The 21,535-nt window shown below is 34.2% G+C and overlaps 1 protein-coding gene across 1 annotated transcript in view; it reads left to right on the plus strand.

Annotated features, from left to right (window-relative positions):
* Window positions 1-19,070, plus strand: part of LOC107554349 (nectin-2-like) — a 172,709-nt gene extending 153,639 nt beyond the window's left edge. The window contains exons 7-10 of the mRNA XM_016236837.1: window positions 13,222-13,357; window positions 13,560-13,617; window positions 15,158-15,259; window positions 18,373-19,070. Of these exons, the coding sequence (XP_016092323.1) occupies window positions 13,222-13,357; window positions 13,560-13,617; window positions 15,158-15,259; window positions 18,373-18,576 (500 nt within the window). The 3' untranslated portion in view covers window positions 18,577-19,070. The remainder of the gene's footprint in view (window positions 1-13,221; window positions 13,358-13,559; window positions 13,618-15,157; window positions 15,260-18,372) is intronic.
* The last annotated feature ends 2,465 nt before the right edge of the window (window positions 19,071-21,535 follow it).

Here is a 21,535-nt window from a genome sequence, read left to right on the forward strand (position 1 = left end):
CATGTCTTCTAAGCAAAGAGTAATTGCTGAATTTGTTAATTTGTTAAGGGGGTGTACTCATTTATGCTGTGCACTGTATGTGTGTGTGTGTGTGTGTGTATATATATATATATATATATATATATATACATATATATATATATGAGCAATATCACTTGATCACTTGACTAAAATGAAATTATAATAAAATAAATAGATATTTTTATAATTGTAATTTATTTAAATGTTACATATATATTCAATTTTACATAACATTTTTTATATTTAAATAAATTGTATATTAAATCAAATTTAAATTTAAATAAAATTAATCAATAATTTTTTAAAACTTTATGTAATGCATTTATATTCTTTTAATATAGGCCTACACAAATGTTCATTCTTGAAACAAATGAATTTAGATGATGTGAGGAGGAATAAAAGATAACCGAATTAGAATTGTTGGATGAACAAATTCGTGAAGGGTATGCATAATATGTCTGTGTAAATACATTGTTATAATTGTGTTTAAAGTTTTTTCAAACATTTCCTGACAGATTTTGTAATCATGAAGCCATTTAAGAATGTTTCTTGGTTGGGCTTGGCCAAATTCTGGATAGATAATTTGGCAGTCAATTTTAGTAAAATCTTTTAATAATCTTTTAATTTGATCTTTTCAAAAATCAAAATCAATTATTAATGGCATTATGAAAATCACTATTAATATAATTCTTGTGGATGATATCCCCCTGTTCTTTGTCGTCTTCCTTAATGACTGGATTAAATGAAAAGCATATGATGTTTCCCCTTTTTAACTTTTTTGTCCCATTTCGCTGCGTGCTCCCATAATGAAAACGTAAGAAAAAAAAGAACATCTGTGGAGCAACACTAATTATTGGGAAATATGGGAGAGAACATTCTTGGAATGGATGGGCTTCAGATCCTCTTCCAAGCACTTGTGCCCGCAGTGGTGTTGCCCGTTTCATCTTCCTGCACTCTGCTGTTGTGTCGTTCCTGTGGGGCCTTGCCAAGTGCGTCTGATATTTATTAAAGAACTGTCATGTAAAGAACAGCCGAATATGGCTGCACAGCTCCTAAGGGTCCAAGCAATACGCTGGTGGGAGTGTTTGATTTGGAAGCAAATGAGAAGAAAGTTAAAGCTGGATGCACTGTTATTTCTCCCAAGGCATTGTTGGATTTTAGTTGTGAAATATGCACACTGTACTTGTTGCTAGTTGTGTAGAACAACAAATAAGACACATCTAAAGCACAATTTCATTATTGTGGGGGATCAACCGTAATGATCTCTATTTAGCCACAGACACAAAAACCACATGAAAAAGGATCTTCGGCTGTGTTATTGATGTACAAATACAGCCAGAGCAAAGATCCAAAAGACAAACATGAGTTAATGAAGGACAGGTTTCAGTTGACCCTTATATGCAAGGTCAAGTATCAATCCATTTGCTAGTTTTGGAAGACACTAAAGTCAGATGTGGATAAACAACCATGCATGTCAATTCTGCATGCTGCATCTTACTCTGTGAGATAAAGTGTCATTCTTTTCATAGATTTTGCCAGCTCTGAGACACTTTCACAGTGTTTCTCCTGCTCTTTTTCTAGCAAAAACTCACTCATCACTAAATGAAAGCTTAAAGTGAAGACCTGATTATTTCAGGGGCCTTTTCACAAGTCCATTGTTTTTGAATTTCTGTGTTACTTTGGCTATATTTTCACACTTAAAACAATAATTTGGTATTCCTCTTGTACCATTGTCCTCTTTTATGCTAAGAAATAAATCTCCTGACAGTTCTCTCTCAAGTGGTTAAGTCTGAGTATTAAGTCAGAGTATGATTCAGTGGGCCATATAACACTTAATTATCAAGAAATTTCTTGCCTTTAACAGTTTTGGTTCAATATACGACTTACCTGTTAAACGATACTTGCCTTAACCTTACACCAGTTTTTTTTTTATTTTTTGTAACTTTCAGGAGGATGTACTCATTTTTGCAACACAACATTTTATTACTTGGATTGCGAAAGTCTGGAGACAAACACACACAGCACTTACTCCAGACAGCACTGTACACTCATACTGTCAATAGAGAAAACACCTCAAGGCACTGAACGTCTTGTTTTGACGCTTTCTCAACACTTGTGATGCTAACATGCGTCTTCTGCTCTCAGGGTGGCTGTTGCTTTATCTTTTTAACTCAGCAGAGCATAATCAGATCTGTGCTTCAGTCACCAGCTACACTTACATACACACACACACACACACACACACACATATATATATATATATATATATATATATATATATATATATATATATATATATATGCTCATCATGGCTGCATAAGAGTAAAAAGCATAATATTGTGAATTATTTTTTTATTTAAAATAACATTTTATATATTAATGTTTTAAAATGTTCTAAAAAACAAATGTTCTAAAATGTTCTTTTTAAATAAAAAAGTGTGTTCGTTAGCATATTACTTTTTGCTGTATTTAATTTGAAATGTTCCGTCAACGCAAGGAATACTGATTAGGTGTAAAATGAATTCATTATTTCTGCTTTGAATAAGGGATACTCACTTATTGTCTATAAGGCACCCAGAATAGGATACAAATTAAAAAAACATCCTTATAAAGGCTTAAAATGTAATTTTTTTGTAAAGGTTTTTTTTACCTGAATTGTCATGATTAAGACTTTTTAATTCAAATCCTACTCTGAGAACTATGAGTATATTATTTAATGAAATGTTACTGTTATTGGTATTTATATTGGCTATACTGAAATGAAAATCACGACAGCACTAGTCCCTAGAAATGGCTCTGCTGCCTCCATCTGTAAGTTTATGGATTTTTGTATTCTTTATCGTCTACCAAGCCAAAATTGCTTAAATAATGCCATGAAGCAGCACTGGCTTCTCCTACAGAGAGCCCATCAGATACGAGAGGAGAACCTAAGCGAAAGTCAAGGATGGTTTGTTTTATTAATTCACATAAAAAAAGACTGTTTTGCTGCCAGCCACGCAGGTGTTTTGCAACTCCACATGAGCCTGGGCAGCCAAATACACACACACACACACACACACACACACACTTACTTGCTTGTCTCAGGCTCAATTATTTATGCATGCAGTATCCAGGTAACCACTCCATCAGGGAGGTAAGACACCATCTAGCGAGTCCCACTGCTGCAAACATACACACAGACACAGCCAGATACAATATTATGTTAAATCAGTCTGAAAACTCTTTAAAATGAACCATTCAAGTCACTGTGAAAACACCTGAGGGTTTTACTTTTAGATGCCAAATATGCACAAAAATGATTATCTCCTTGGAAGGAAAGCAAAGATGGCTATATATTTGAATGTATAAAGACATACACAAGGAGAAAGATTTTTTTTTTTTAAAAAGTGAAATTAAAATATGCCATAGAAATTTATTGTTATGAATATTGCAGAATAATACTATCTTCAAATTGAAATTTTATGAAATACATATTTTCCAATACTCTAAAACTGAGAAAATCGAAGCCATAAATATAAAGTTGTGTTCCAAATTTGAGTTGTGAGGTGTTTTTTTCTGCACCATTTAACCCTTTCGAATAATTTCCATGATTTTTTTATTTATTTATTATTATTCTTTTTTAAAAAAATTTTGGTATTCATGTAGCAAGTGCCAAAACCTTTACCAAGTTTCGTAACATTCCTATAACGTATAAAATAAAAAAAATAAGAAATTTGACCGTAGAACACCAGAAGCTTGAATGTAATCTTTAGGAAGTCTCAAAATGAATATCCACATTAACATCCACTCAAAATGAATATAACCATTCAAGTCACTGGGAAAACACCTGAGGGTTTTACTTTTAGATGCCAAATATGCACAAAAATGATTATCTCCTTGGAAGGAAAGCAAAGATGGCTATATATTTGAATGTATAAAGACATACACAAGGAGAAAGATTTTTTTTTTTTTAAAAAGTGAAATTAAAATATGCCATAGAAATTTATTGTTATGAATATTGCAGAATAATACTATCTTCAAATTGAAATTTTATGAAATACATATTTTCCAATACTCTAAAACTGAGAAAATCGAAGCCATAAATATAAAGTTGTGTTCCAAATTTGAGTTGTGAGGTGTTTTTTTCTGCACCATTTAACCCTTTCGAATAATTTCCATGATTTTTTTATTTATTTATTATTATTCTTTTTAAAAAAAATTTTGGTATTCATGTAGCAAGTGCCAAAACCTTTACCAAGTTTCGTAACATTCCTATAACGTATAAAATAAAAAAAATAAGAAATTTGACCGTAGAACACCAGAAGCTTGAATGTAATCTTTAGGAAGTCTCAAAATGAATATCCACATTAACATCCACTCAAAATGAATAGCCTACATTATGTAAAAAAATTTTGGTATTCATGTAGCAAGTGCCAAAACCTTTACCAAGTTTCGTAACATTCCTATAACGTATAAAATAAAAAAATAAGAAATTTGACCGTAGAACACCAGAAGCTTGAATGTAATCTTTAGGAAGTCTCAAAATGAATATCCACATTAACATCCACTCAAAATGAATAGCCTACATTATGACCAAATTCACTTGTAGTATTTAATTGATTTTTGTGTTTTTTACTTTGAAACTAGTGTATTTATATTGAGTGTGAAATAGTCAGTGTGATATTAAACAACATGCTGTTTCTGAAATGAAATGTGCCTTAATTTGTTGTATTAAAGCCAAAACCAGAAAATTATCATTTAAATGTGATAAATTCTTTCTACCCAATGTTAGTGGCGTGCCAGATATTAGGAGCTCACCTGAAAATCCCTGACTTACACAAGGACATCTAAGCAGAACAAAAGAAGTCTACAGTATAGAGTTCTGATCTTCCGAAATCCTTGAGCAGCTCTGACCTTGTGAGACAAAGCTGCGATGGGTTCTGAACGAGCTTCGTTTGAATACACTCTTATACTACATGCTTTTCATTAAGGCAACTCAATGACAGCAATTTAGAGAGATTGGCCTGTATCAAACTGACTTGAGCTTGGAATTGTTCTCTCATGTCCCTGAAAAACTAGGGTTCCTCCTCCAGCATTCATTTGATTCACTTCACCCAGGCCATTATGGGAAAAGAATCAATCCTACTGTTTTATTTGAAGAGAAATGCACTTATGAGTGTGAGGAAGAGGAAGCCTGACGGAGGTAGTTTTGCAGAGATGCCACATGATAGACGTGCCTTTAATCCGTTGAGTAGGGCTGGCAGATGGATCAAATATGGAGCGAATTGAACAAACGCTTTTTGCAGCTCCTCAGAAGAGACTGCTACTCGACTTGCTGTCAGAGGGTGAAGGAAAGAAAATGTTTGAGACATGGATTAGGTTTCCAAACAAAATTAGTCATTTTTAACAAAGGATGTATGTCATTTTATGTAGAGGTTCGAATGGAAATCAAGATTTTTTTTAGCCATTTACACTACTAGTCAAAAGTTTAGGGTCAGTGAGATTTTTTTTGAGTGAAATTAATACTGGTATTCAGCAAGGATGTATTAAATTGATCAAAAGTGACAGGAAAGACATTTATAATGTTACAAATATTGCTGTTCTTTGAACTTTCTATTCATCGAAGAATCATATTTATAAATATGTATATATGTATGTAAAACTACTAAAACCATTAAAAAATATTACTTGAAATAAAATATAATGAAAAAAACAAACTTGGTAACACCTTAGAATAGGGAACACATTAACTAAGACTTCTCCCTAACAAACTCCTAATTTAGTTCATTAATATTTAGTAAGGTATTAAGGTTAGTAAGTTGTTAAGTTTAGGTATGGGCTCGGATTAAGGGATCTAAAATATGGTCATGCAGAATAAGGCATTTATATGTGCTTTATAAGTACTAATAAACAATCAATATGCTAGTAATATGCATGCTAATAAGCAACTAGTTAATAGTGAGAATTGGTCCTTAATTGGTCATATGATGCGATTTCAAGTTGTCCTTTCTCTTTGGAGTGTTACAAGCTGTTTGTGCATAGATAAGATCCCTGAAGTTGCAAAGACTGAAATCTCAAACCCAAAGAGAAATTCTATTTAAAAGTTAAGACTCGTCCACGCCCTCCTAAAACGCCTCGTTCTAACACGCCCCCACATGTCTACGTCACTGTGTGGGAAGATTTGCATAACACCGCCCAAATGTTCACGCAAAGAAAGGAGGTGTAACTTTTATTCTCGCTGTAGTATTGTTGCCGTCGCCGCCATGTCGTGGAGACGCTGTGTTTTGTTGCGAAAGCAAAACTACTTTGTTTGGTCTTCTAAAAGAGGACACAACTAGAAATCAGTGGTTAAGTTGTATTTACAACACTGTTCCAGAACACTGATTTCTAGTTGTGTCTTCTAAAAGAGGACACAACTAGAAATCAGTGGTTAAGTTGTATTTACAACACTGTTCCAGAACACTGATTTCTAGTTGTGTCTTCTAAAAGAGGACACAACTAGAAATCAGTGGTTAAGTTGTATTTACAACACTGTTCCAGAACACTGATTTCTAGTTGTGTCTTCTAAAAGAGGACACAACTAGAAATCAGTGGTTAAGTTGTATTTACAACACTGTTCCAGAACACTTCAACCCAAATATTCAGATGTGAGCAGTGCATTTTACGGAGGACTGTTTCCTGATCCTGGTAGATTAGACTACAATGCGTCTGTGCACAAAGGTTGTTTCTATAAAGTGGGGCAATACCAACTTTGCAAGGACAGTCTGGTGCTTCTGATTCACAGCCTGTAAGTACGTTTTCATATTTAAAGAATTTGCCACTGATGATTCAAATGCGAATTTTGAGCAGTGTAGAGTAGCGCTTATTTCTCCGATCACAAATGCAGACATGTTTTTATGTTTACGCGGCGCGAAATGCTACATAACGCGTAAAAAGACAGTATAAGTCATTATAATCCGTAATTATGTCCCCACTGGATGCAACAAATGCCTCGTTTATAATGGGTTTTAATGTTTTTGTCTCGTCGCTCCGGCCGGACAGGGCATCACAGTATGGTAAGGGGCGTAACATTTCCGTCACACGCTTGAGGTTTTCAGCCAATCACAACGCACTGGATAGCTGGCCAATCAGCATACACCTCACTTTTCAGACCGATGAGCTTTGTAAAAATCGACGCGTTTCAGAAAGGCGGGGCATAGAGGAGAAACAATAATGTACAGTATGTGGAAAATAATGTGTTTTTTTTACCTTAAACCGCATAAACACATTTCATTACACCAAATACATAAAATAATGTTCTTTTTTAGCAACGTCATATGACCCCTTTAAAATAAAGTGTTACCACAAACTTATTTTATTTCAGCTGTTTGTCAAGGCAACATTTCTCATTTTCATTTCACGTCGTACTAAAACTAAACTGAAATAATTAATAACAACTGTATAGACATTTAAGAAAATGAATAAAAATGACAACAAAAACATACTGAAACTTTGAAATGAAAACAAAATATTAAATAAAAAATCTATTCTAAATATTAGTCAAATCTATATATATATTAGGTATACTAAAATAACCCTGCTATATTATATACAATAATATTCCACAATATTACTGTTTTTATAGTACCTGTAACACTTTACAATAATGTTCCATTTGTTAATATTAGTTAACAGTGAGAAAAATTCTAAAGCATATATCAATCATAATTTTAATTTCAGCATACTAACATGTTATTAAAATCAAAAGTTGTATCTGTAATACTGACATACTAACATAAGCAGTTGTATTTTAAGAAATCAAATGTACTGTGCATCCTTAGTTAATGTTCGTGTATGCATTAATGACAACTTATTGTAAAGTGTTTAAGTTTTTACCGTATTTTTGATCAAATAAATGCAAGCCTTGGTGAACAGACTTCTTTCAAAAATATTTAAAACCAAAACTTTTGAACAGTAATTTATTTTGTTTCACTATTTGCTTATAAACAGCAGTTTGTAATAGTTGTTAAGCAAATCCAGTCCAAACATTATCTCTAAGAGCGGGAACAAATCGCAGATGAGTATGCAAATTGGATTGGTGTAAAGAGAAAATTGGATTGGTGTAAAGAGAAGGTGAGGCAAAGGCAGAAATCTAGCAGGTCACCAAAATAGGAACGGGTTAGCAATAACACGGCGTCTCTTTCTCTCTCTCTCTCTGTGTGTGTGTGTGTGTGTGTGTGTCTCTCTAATTCTCTCTCTTTCTAAGTCTGGTGGCTAAGTATAGTGGTGGAATGCTGAAAGAATATGGGTGATAATGGGATGAATCAGAAGTCAAGCTGCTGCTGATTATTATTATTTCAACAATGAGTCTTTGGTCAGTCCCTCCAAAATGTCCACCCACCTCTTACACTTGTGTGTGTGTTTTCATTTCCTCCTACACAAGCAAGGGTCGCTGGCCTTGGGTGACATCGCAGGGAAAAAGCCTGTAAAGCAGAAACAGAAAAGTGTTGACCGTTTTTGAGATATTAAGAGAAAAGTAGGAAGAGAAATGGCAGTTTAGTTGATTGCGTGTTCCAGTGATGCAGTGCAAAGTGGAGTTGTTGTTCGTTCTCATCCTGTACGTTTCATTACGTTCCTGGAAATCGACAGACTTGTAAAAAATGTACAAATCTGCCTGTCGTCTTTCTCTTTGTCATTCCATCGTCTCGCTTTATTCATCATCTCCCTCGCTGACATTCCTTCTTTTTATAATAATGGATTCACAATTGTGGTTTATTGCAGGTCACGGTCTAGTTTGTTTTCCGCAGACTTCGCTGAAATAAAATTGCGATATGGATGATGCACTCAGTGACTTTTAAGAAGTTCCTCTCAAAGAGACGCAAGCGCATCAGCAGGAGCGGCGCTTTCAGCAGTAATTTGCTGGTGGCAGTCTGCTTTTTTCCTAGAGTCCTCATTCTTATTAAATTGTAATAGGGATTATTCTGGCAAGGATTTCTGAAGCTCCTCCCGCACCCTCACAAGACGCTTTTTAGAGACAAAGTAAATACAGCAGCTGGAAATACGACTCAAAATCAGCAATTTTAAACATCTTCCCTGGCACTCAACACTCATCTATCTATCGTTCTATTATGCTATTTGTCTATTATCTATGTATTAGGAGTGCAACGGTTAAAAAATCGAACCGTACGGTTCTCCACACACGGTTCGGTATGCACTAGGACTGCTGTTCAACTTAAATCTGACAATGAAATCAGACATAGTCGGCTGAACGTACAGTATCAGTGCGTTCTCTTAAAGTGACAGCACTTTCTTAAAGTTAATTAAACAGCAACAACACGGAAATCACTCAATGCTCTTGATTGAATAACTTTTGTAACTTTAATAAGGAATCATTTTTAATTTATACAGTCAAATATGCAATGTAGTTTTACATTTGATTACTTTATTCAATTTCTGTACCTAAAAACTGTTAGACCTACCAAAAAAACCTGAAAAGCACTGTTTATTTTATTTGTATCTTTGCTCTATTGCATTTATTTGTGCTGTTGCTTGTAGTTAGATTATTTGTTCTTATTTTCTTTATTTTTATTTGACAATATAGTTTTTTCCCAAAACATAGCACATACCGAACCGTACCGAAACTGCAACTCTAAAACCGTGATACAAATCGATCTATCCATCTATCTATCTATCTATCTATCTATCTATCTATCTATCTGTCTGTCTGTCTATCTGTCTATCATTCTACCTATCATTCTATCTGTTTATTGTTCTCTCTATCATTGAATTCATTTATTTATTTATTATTTAGTTTAACAAGATATGCTCAGGGATTTCTGAAATTCCTTCATGTTCAGCATTAGTTAAATGCTCTATGTTATTTGTTGAGAGACTCTGACAAAAAAAAAAGCAGAACAGCAAAAACATAAAATTGCAATATGGATGTAAATATTTCACATTAAATTGCAAGTTGTTTGTTTAGAGACTTTACTGCAACAAAATAATCACAGCAGCAGTGATTATTAGCAGTTCCACCAGAAATTTGCTGCTTGCACTTTTTTCGGTCATTATTTGGTTTTTGTTGTTGTCTTGTCTTCCTGGAGTCTTCATTCTAATAGAATTGCAAGGATTTTCATTTTCTCTTCCTGTCCTCAATGTTTCTCATTTAATTGCAAGTCATTTGTTGAGAAACCCTACTCAACAAACAAACAAGCCACACAGCATGAGCTACGACCCAAAATAAGCAGCTTTGGCAGAAATTTACCCAGGCCAAGTAAATGCACTACTAATGTAAGAACCAACCAATAGAGGACACATGTGAGACAATAGTACGTGAGCAGACGACTCGAGGAACAGTGTGCAGCTGATAGCAATATATCTTCAGGATTGCACAACATACAACAGCTCTTTGTTTAGACACATTATTTAGATTTGTTTATGTTGCTTTCAGTGCCTGATCTATGCGATAAACCCTACTGATATATGCACACACACTGAGCAAACCCCTCTTGCTTGCTAGAACATTGATAACAAATGCTCTTGTTGAACACAGCGCGGTAAAAACAATCGCTGAAGGTCTCATGCTGTGTGGCTATCAGCTTTTATCAAATAGTTTTTTTCGTTTGTTCAACTGATCTCTCTAGCTCAATGCTGCTAGTGTTTTTAGTAGTGTCCAATATTGTTTTCGCCCCCCGTTCAAGTTCTCTGTGTGAGAGCTTTCATGCATTACTGTGGCTAACTGCCCGGTTTCATCAAGAATCTGTTTTATATTACAAATGCATGTGTGATTACGTTGTGCGTGCATGCATGCGATGAGCACATCTGTTTCTTTACAAGCACTGGAAACAGAGTTAATCTGATCCCTCCGAAATAGGCTGAAATTCACAGAAAGATCACCATTGTGACTTTGCAGATCAAACATGTATCAGGAATGTACAAAATGGCACTGCACTGTCATTTCCATCCAAACACACTCAATCTTCCTGTCCTTTCTTATCACTCCCAATCATCATACCTCTCATTTCAAGAGCGTTTTATTGGCACGACAATGGACAAAGTTTCAATAAAAAGGTTTGGTGAAGGCAGTCCCACTCGTCTATCTCTCTCCACCTCACTCATCTCTCTCTCTCTCTCTCTCTCTCTCTCTCTCCCCTTCTATCTCATCAGTTGCTCTGAGAGCAGTGGGACTTACTAATTTTAGCATACCCACCCCAGCAGCAAGTCTTAGCAAGCTTTGCCTGTGAATACCTCATCAAACTGAGCCGCACTACAAAGAACCTTATCACTCCAGCTATAAATGTCTAACTGCAAAGGGAAAGATAAGGAGTCATGGTTTATTAGTTTTCAAAGGGGTTTACTGGTCCGGAGCACTAATGGTGGACATCACAATGGTGTCGGAACAGAAAAGAAATACAGATTATCTCTTTCCACAGCCAATTTGGGCCACTTTCAAATGTGGTTTTAAATGTAGTGCAGCTTGTATCTGGTTTGTGGTCATCTGAGCAACATCTAGACCAGGGATGTGGAAAATTCAGAATTTCAACTCATCAGTTGGAATTTTAATTAAATTGGCCACATTCCACAGGAAGTTGAATTGAAATGACAGGAATGATAATTTAACACAAGTAATGCATTCTTGAAAGTGAGGTGTTCTTACACCCTTCCACAAAAGTTAATTAAATGCAAACTAAATACAAATGTATGTATGTGGCATCTGATGGCATCAATCATTCTATCTGTCTAAGTTCTATCTATCTATCTATCGATCTATCGATCTATCTATCTTTGTCTGTCTGTCAAGCTAATATTCATAGTTTGTCTTGACAAACGTTGTTTTTCTAGGGTAAAAAAAAAATCAGTTTATTTTAATTCTGCTTCCTAGCATTGAAATTTGAATTTTTAATTGAATTTGTTACCATAATTCAAATTCATTTCCTGAATTCAGTCCTCAATTCAGTTCTGAATGGCACACAGCCCTGATATGAACACTCATATCTGATTCTCCTCAGAATTCAGATAGATAGATAGATTGACTAAATAAACATTGGTGGTAAATACAACTTAGAACAAGTCTTCATTTTCATTTATCTGGTCACATACAGTATCTCACAGAAGTGAGTACACCCCTCACATTTTTGTAAATATTTTATTATATATTTTCATGTGACAATACTGAAGAAATTACACTTTTTTCTACAATGTAAAGTAGTGAGTGTACAGCTTGTATAACAGTGTAAATTTGCTGTCCCCTCAAAATAACTCAACACACAGCCATTAATGTCTAAACCGCTGGCCACAAAAGTGAGTACACCCCTAAGTGAAAATGTCCAAATTGGGCCCAAAGTGTCAATATTTTGTGTGGCCACCATTATTTTCCAGCACGGCCTTAACCCTCTTGGGCATGGAGTTCACCAGAGCTTCACAGGTTGCCACTGGAGTCCTCTTTTTTTAGAGTAAAGTGTGAATCGACGGACATTTTTCTAAATCGTTTACATAGATAGGCCTGTTGGGGAAAGCAAATATATCCGTGCAGCTTTTAGTGGGCAGGAATTATTCATTCAAAAGGAAGCCTGTATGAATGAGTAATAGAATGTGATGTGCTTGGTGCAATTGCACTTATTATAAGTGTATATGTGTGTATGTCCTTTATACTTCTATGGCTCTCAATAGATTCAGTGGTTGGAGTTGGGTTAATACTCCTTGACAATTTCTGTTGCTACTTTCTGATTACGTTTCTGGCTACATTTAAAATCAAAACATATATTTTTTTCAGATCCTCAGAGAGTTCATGAGGTGCCATGTTGAACTTCCAGTGACCAGTATGAGAGAGTGAGAGCAATAACACCAAATTTAACACACCTGGTCCCCATTCACACCTGAGACCTTGTAACACTAATGAGTCACATGACACCGGGGAGCGAAAATGGCTAATTGGGCCCAATTTGGACATTTTCACTTAGGGGTGTACTCACTTTTGTGGCCAGCGGTTTAGACATTAATGGCTGTGTGTTGAGTTATTTTGAGGGGACAGCAAATTTACACTGTTATACAAGCTGTACACTCACTACTTTACATTGTAGCAAAGTGTTATTTCTTCAGTGTTGTCACATAAAAAAGATATAATAAAATATTTACAAAAATGTGAGGGGTGTACTCACTTCTGTGAGATACTGTAAGTGGTTTGTACTTTCAGAGAACAGAAAACTCACATAGAGGATTTCATGTGTCTCTTGCTTGTTTCAGATAAACCTTTACCAGCACAAGCCAGGAGCGCAGGGCCAGTTATCGGGGGCATCATTGCCGCCATAATCATCCTGTGTTTGATCGGCGCTGGTGTGGCCATGTACCACAAACGCCGCCAGAGCATGGAGAACGGAGAGTGAGTGTGAACGCACACCCACAAACACAATCACACATTCATTTCAAACATCCATTTTATGCTCTCTCTTTCTCTCCTGGCTAGAACATCCAAGCTATTTTTGTCCCTTTCATTCTCAATGCATCTTAATTGGTGCGTTCACGGTATAGCATGCATGCGCACCACTGTTATAGCTGAACATCTCGTTCTATCTCCTTTCCAGAGGCCCTCCCAAACACAAGCCGCCTCCTCCGATGAAGTCTGGCAGCTCGACAGAAATAGTAAGCAGACTTTTTTCTCCATCAGTCACCTCTCAACGCTCACATCTGACATTCTCTTTCAACTCCGACGTATTGAGCTTTCTTCATTATACAATGTTGAGATTACTTACAATTCTCCAGGCTATCACCGCAATTAAAACACAGCTGGTGTAAAGACATATGCATAAACCACCATAAAATAGATCTTTAAATTTAAACCTTTGAAGCACAAGCTTAGTACTGGACTGGGGAGGAAATATGAATGGTTCAAAATAGGATAACTGCATTTTTCTCTGGTTAATGATTATTATCCGTTCACTCGGTTGGTGCTGGACTGCATAAAAACAAATTTGTATTGTAAAGTTCAAGCTAAGTGAAAATAATGAGAATTCCTAATGCTGCCCTCGGGCCACAGTCGAGAAAGAAGGGGTTAACATGGGAGGGGGGGGGTAATGTGTATTGATTGAAGCTTAATGTAGAACGTGTGGGTGGAGCTAAATTTGTGTGTGCATACGTGTGTGTGTGTGCGCAGGCAAATGAACATGTACATCACAGGCATCTTTCATTTCGGCTGCCCTAAAAATATGTGATTAATTCAGCTGTCAGCACCCCTAAAATATGTGATTATGAGATCTCTCTTCATGTTTGCTGAAAATATCAGCTGCAGTAAAAAAAAAATCTTCGGTTATTTCACTCTAAATACTGCCTTTTACCAGTTAAACACTTTTTGATTAGCCTTTTTAGCCTTTCCTGAAGATGGTCGTACGCGACCGTTCAAAAGACTGGGCTCAATACGATTTTATTTAAAGACATTAATGCTTTTATTCAGCAAGGACACATTAAATTGATTAAAAATGAGAGTTAAGACATTTGTAATGTTACAAAAGATTTCTATTTCCAATAATTACTCTTTTGAACATTCTATTCATCAAAAATCCTGATTTATACAAATATTAAACTGCACAACTATTTTCGTCATTGATAATAATAATAATAATAAGAAATGTTTCTTGAGCAGCAAATCAGCATATTAGAATGATTTCTGAAAGATCATGTGACACTGAAGACTGGCGTAATGATGCTGAAAACTCAGCTTTGCATCACAGAAGTAAATTATATTTTATAATACATTCAAATAGAAAACATTTATTTAAAAATACTATAATATTTCACAATATTGTTCTTTTTGCTGTATTTTTAGTCAAATAAATGCAGCCTTGGTGAGCAGAAGAGACTTAGTTTAGTTTAAAATGTTTAACTTTTGAAATTTCAAGCACTTGAAATATGAAATTTCTGTCGTTTACTCAACCTGCACGTTCCGTCAAACCTGTATGACTTTATTTCATCTGTGGAACACACAAGATATTTTCGATTTTTTTTTGCCCAAACAATGAATGTCCGATGTTATTTTTTTTTTCCCCATCGTTCATCAAAATACCTTCTTTTGTGCTCTGCAGAAGAAAAAAAATGGGAATGAGGATGAGTAAATAATGACAAAAAAATCCCTTCACCACAACCAGCTCCTAAAGTGTCATCATCTCATGTGTTTGTGTCTGTACAGCTGAATAAACCACAGGACAAGACCACAAGCATCACAGAAACCCAGCCGCTCAGCAACTATGAGACAAACTACTACGAAACCAACTCTGCAGAGCCCGTTACGGTAAGAACCCCCTTCCCAAACTTTGATGTGCAATGCTGAGTAAACATCATTACTTTGAAGAGCTGTGAATCTTGTTCCTGAATCCGGCTCCATGACTTCCACCATCCTGAATTACCACTTCAAAAGACAATTTAAGTTACATTTTCAGAACATTCTGTGATATATACACACACACAGTATATATAGCAGTGTACTTACCTCACAATGGGTACTAAAGACCCCGTCTTGCAGCAGGCGGGTTATATGCATATGTTAACGGCGAAAGCTAGTGACTCATAGTGATGTGTGGCATGTGCTAACATTGCCAAAGGGTCTTTTATGTGGATTAATATGATGAGCTGGTTATTTCATCAACTATGATAACCGTAAAGCCAATTACTAAAGCGGGTCTGTGTATGAAGGCCAGACTCAGACACATACCTTTGTGATCAAATCCCCAGGGGACTCGGTTTGGGCTTTCAATAAGTGCCTGCGTTTATTGTTTTAGGTGGTTTAGCCTGCAGCGGCAGGCATTATTCAGCATTTAAGAATTGGCTCCATTTAATTTGTGAATTTAAATTGAGTTGGCCACACCCCAATGGGAAGTTGAGCTGGAATGACAGGAAGAATAATTTAGTGATTTTATTTAGTTTTAATAAAATTACACACAGGCACAACAAAGGAATAATTGTGTGCATCATTAATTTCATTAATCATGCTTTTTGTTTCCCTGATATATAATCATATCAGTAATATATTTGTACAGACATATATACAGACATATATTTCTAAACTCTGCTGGAAATAGTGATTTTCTTACATGGTCCACACAAGAAAGTCTCCATATTATTTATCAAATGAATAATGTATAATATTATGTTTTAATATTGTTAAATTTATTTACTTAATAAAGTATTCATATTATTTACATTTAATGTTATTATGTTGTATTGTTTATATATTTATAAATACAAATTGTGTATATTTTTAATTTCATTAAATAATTGTATTATATTTATAAGAATTGAGTAATGTTTAATATTACTATAATGTTGTATCATAGTTTTATTTATAAATATGAATTAAGTATAATATTATACATATATTTTAAAAAAATGTATAATTATAAAACATTTAAACAGTTTTGTTTTTATTTTAATAGTGTCATATTAATATTGATTTATTACAATTTATTTATACATACTGGTAAAAAAAAAATTATGTATAGCCTGAATGCACTGTAAGTCGCTTTGGATAAAAGCATCTGCTAAATGCATAAATGTAAATGTTATTTATTTATTTATTAGAAATCTTATATAAAATCCTATCCTATATAGTCTGATCACATATTTATGGATAATTCATACTGAAAAATGAAATGTATTATTAAAAAATTCTAAATTAAATGAAAAATTCCCTTACAATTTACATAAAGTAATTTTACAGGCAAATCATTTTCATTCTGAATGGCGTACATCCCTGGTAGCCAAGCTAAAGGCTGGGAAATGTGCTGTAATAACTTTTATTAGATCTGTGAAATTGATATTACATTCTTTGTAAGAACATCACTAAAAAGGGTTTTATTTTTCTTAGTGTCCTTTCTGTGTCCAACCTCTATAAAAAGGTTAAATGACCGGGGCTGAAACTGGCTTCACCTCATAACTGAGAAATAAAAAAAAGAACATTCGCCTCACATAATTAGAAACCAACTTTTGCTTCATCTTTCAGACAGCGACACACACACACACACACACACACACGAGATAACCACCACACTATATTAGCACTTTTAAATTAAATTTCTGCTCACTGTGAGTCAGGAGGTGGAGTGTTCTATCAAACCGTTTTATCTGCCGATTCTTCATTCAGTATCAATTAACTCTAATAAATAAGAATGTGCGCTTGTGTACTCCAGCTATTATACTGATGCTTAATGACCGACTGAGGTACTATTAAAGTGGCATTAGTAGCACCTCAGTGATTGTAATGAATTGTGAATGTGTGTATGTGCAGCTTGTTACATTTGTCTGAACCGGACGTGTGTCGTGACAAAACTGCTGCTATGATCAGAGGAGCTGTCTGAAATAATTTTGCTAGGAATTTGATTCATTATTTCTTTATTCTTTAATTCATTACATGTTATTTTCTAAGGATTATGCATTTAAATAACACTTTACAGATTTGAACTAATGCAACATTGTTTATAAATATGAAACATGTTTAATATTATATTTCAATTATTGAAATATATTTGTTATTACATTTATTTATTGTTCAAATGTATGTATTACATGAAGTATGTGTATTATTAAATATATGTTGTTATATTTTTAAATATTAATTATGTATTATTCTTTACAGATTTGTAGTAATGGAACATTTATAAATATCAAGCTTAATATATTTTATTATTATTACAAATATATATTTATTTAAAAATGCAATGTTTAATATTATTAAAATATATTTTAGTATATTTATTTATAAATATGAATTATGTATTATAGTTTACACTTTACAGATTTGAACTAATGCAACATTTATAAATATGAATCATGTTTAATGTTATAACTTTATAAAAAATATATTCTGTATTGTGTAATACATTTAATGTTAAATATTAAAATGTTAGATTTATTTATAAATCTAAATTGTATACATTTTAATATTAAATGTTCTTATTTTAATACGATTTTTAATATATTATGTTTTATATTACATATACAAACATTTATTTATCACGATTATATGGAAATAGAATTATGTATATTATATTTTAATATTATTATAATTAATAAATGTGAATTATGTAATTGTTAGTATTACTAAAATGTTTTATTATACACACACACACACACACACACATATATATATATATATATATAAAACAATGTTTGTATTATATTTTTATAAATGACCTATTATATTAAGATTCTTTTTATTAATATTATTGTTTTATATTATGTACTCAATTTCTTTATTTTGAACATACAGTAATACACAGATAGTATGCTCACATATTTATGTGTAAGTCATACTTAAAAATGAAATGTTTTATTTAAAACTACACTTACGGGTCTTTGAATTTAATTTTAATTTACCTTAAATTCTGCTTTCATTTGTGCATGCTTCAGTATCTAGATGATGACAACACCGGCCCTCCCGCTAACGGCGGAACCCCTACTGTCTGGGACGGCTCAGGACACCCTCCCGAAAAGGACGACACGACCGATGAGACCCTTCCACCGTACGAACCAGCTGACCAGAATGACGTCGAAGCTAACTATACTAAAGTAGCCTTTGAAGAAAGTTTTGTGTCCAATCCCATGTTGGTCTAAAGATGAAGGCCGTGCCAGCGATTTGCACTGCCACCGTCCTGCCCAGCCGCAGACGCCCGTTACAGCACAGCCGGCTATAGTCCACGGCTCGGGCACAAACACATCCAAAACACCCCAGCCTGGTCACGTTTCTTTCACACGTGGCTAAATGACATTTTAACCTATTCTCATGGTTTTGTGGATGGTCCATAAAACATTTATACCCTTTGGAGCAGATCAGATTTTGGAAATTTGATAATGTATGACAAGAAGTTCTTAGTACTTTAGTAAAGCATACTTTGATTAGCAGTTAATGGTAAAACAAAACCATGAGAAATGGTCATTATTCACTATTGAGATGCTACGTTACGTATATTTTAATCCTGGTTACGTGAAAAACATTCACAGCAAACATAGTCAGAAAAACATTTAATTTTCCTAGGTCTAAAAATAAGAATTTGCTTTCAGTATTTTAAAATACACTGCATATACTGTCAAATGTTGCTTCTGTTTCTGATCGCTCTTTTTTATTTCGCGAGCTTGGTGTAGTGTTTTTCTAAGCTTTAGCTTTCGTCGGTTTAGTGCGTTAGCGTCTGTGATGAGGGGAAAAGTCTTGTGGTATATGCAATGTATTTTACATACAGCAAAAATGTATTTTTATATTTTATATTTGATGTCATTTTGATCGATTATATCACCTAAAAACAGATGTACGCATTATTTTCTTATTTCCGTTTCTTTGGTTGTTTGGCGTGTTCGTTGTTTTTGAAAAGTACCAAATAAGTTCTGTAAATAATATAAGGAAATAATATATAAACCCAGTCTAACATGCATTAAAAATATATATATATATAAAACAAAACAAAGAAGTAAAAATGCAAACAATTCCAAAAAATACCAGTGGGGTGCAAAATGAAAAAGTGTACATTTTCTGAAACTTTCTTTGAACGGGTATTACTTAAGTCGTATGCTGATGTTTTACTTATTGATAATATGAAACAATGTTTGTATTATATTTTTATAAATGACCTATTATATTAAGATTCTTTTTATTAATATTATTGTTTTATATTATGTACTCAATTTCTTTATTTTGAACATACAGTAATACACAGATAGTATGCTCACATATTTATGTGTAAGTCATACTTAAAAATGAAATGTTTTATTTAAAACTACACTTACGGGTCTTTGAATTTAATTTTAATTTACCTTAAATTCTGCTTTCATTTGTGCATGCTTCAGTATCTAGATGATGACAACACCGGCCCTCCCGCTAACGGCGGAACCCCTACTGTCTGGGACGGCTCAGGACACCCTCCCGAAAAGGACGACACGACCGATGAGACCCTTCCACCGTACGAACCAGCTGACCAGAATGACGTCGAAGCTAACTATACTAAAGTAGCCTTTGAAGAAAGTTTTGTGTCCAATCCCATGTTGGTCTAAAGATGAAGGCCGTGCCAGCGATTTGCACTGCCACCGTCCTGCCCAGCCGCAGACGCCCGTTACAGCACAGCCGGCTATAGTCCACGGCTCGGGCACAAACACATCCAAAACACCCCAGCCTGGTCACGTTTCTTTCACACGTGGCTAAATGACATTTTAACCTATTCTCATGGTTTTGTGGATGGTCCATAAAACATTTATACCCTTTGGAGCAGATCAGATTTTGGAAATTTGATAATGTATGACAAGAAGTTCTTAGTACTTTAGTAAAGCATACTTTGATTAGCAGTTAATGGTAAAACAAAACCATGAGAAATGGTCATTATTCACTATTGAGATGCTACGTTACGTATATTTTAATCCTGGTTACGTGAAAAACATTCACAGCAAACATAGTCAGAAAAACATTTAATTTTCCTAGGTCTAAAAATAAGAATTTGCTTTCAGTATTTTAAAATACACTGCATATACTGTCAAATGTTGCTTCTGTTTCTGATCGCTCTTTTTTATTTGGCGAGCTTGGTGTAGTGTTTTTCTAAGCTTTAGCTTTCGTCGGTTTAGTGCGTTAGCGTCTGTGATGAGGGGAAAAGTCTTGTGGTATATGCAATGTATTTTACATACAGCAAAAATGTATTTTTATATTTTATATTTGATGTCATTTTGATCGATTATATCACCTAAAAACAGATGTACGCATTATTTTCTTATTTCCGTTTCTTTGGTTGTTTGGCGTGTTCGTTGTTTTTGAAAAGTACCAAATAAGTTCTGTAAATAATATAAGGAAATAATATATAAACCCAGTCTAACATGCATTAAAAATATATATATATATAAAACAAAACAAAGAAGTAAAAATGCAAACAATTCCAAAAAATACCAGTGGGGTGCAAAATGAAAAAGTGTACATTTTCTGAAACTTTCTTTGAACGGGTATTACTTAAGTCGTATGCTGATGTTTTACTTATTGATACGTGTGGATTTTGTTACTGTATAATCTGCATGGCATGGTTGGTTGCTTTCCTAAAAACAGTGGGCACCGGTCGCAACCTTTCCTCGCTCCCCTTTTTCTGGCCATAAGAAGCACAATATGCATATAGAGATGTTGAAGGTGACGGGAGGTTTGACAAGAGTTTTGTTTTCTGCCTTCTGAAGCTAAACATTAATGTTAAAGACCTCGTGAAATCTCTCGACGAGCACCGTTTTCTTTCTGTATGGACATATTTCCAATTGAAACTTCATTTTAGAAGGTCAAAAACATAAAAGATCCCATCCATTTAAAAATAGTCAATGGGCTTTAATTACATCACATGAATTGTTACTTGCTGTTACTAGTCAAGGCTGGTTGTATTGTGGGCGGGACATTCTCATTCTAGAGAGCATTTGATTGGACAAAACGTTTAGTGCCGTAAAACAGTAATAACTTTTCTATTTTATTATATATTAACATGTAATTTATTCCAGTGATGTTAAAGCTGTATTTTCAGCATCATTACTCCAGTCTTCAGTGTCACATGATCCTTCAGAAATCATT

This window comes from Sinocyclocheilus grahami, unplaced genomic scaffold (genome assembly GCF_001515645.1).
Source record: "Sinocyclocheilus grahami isolate Dianchi unplaced genomic scaffold, SAMN03320097.WGS_v1.1 scaffold498.1, whole genome shotgun sequence".
Lineage (NCBI taxonomy): Eukaryota > Metazoa > Chordata > Actinopteri > Cypriniformes > Cyprinidae > Sinocyclocheilus > Sinocyclocheilus grahami.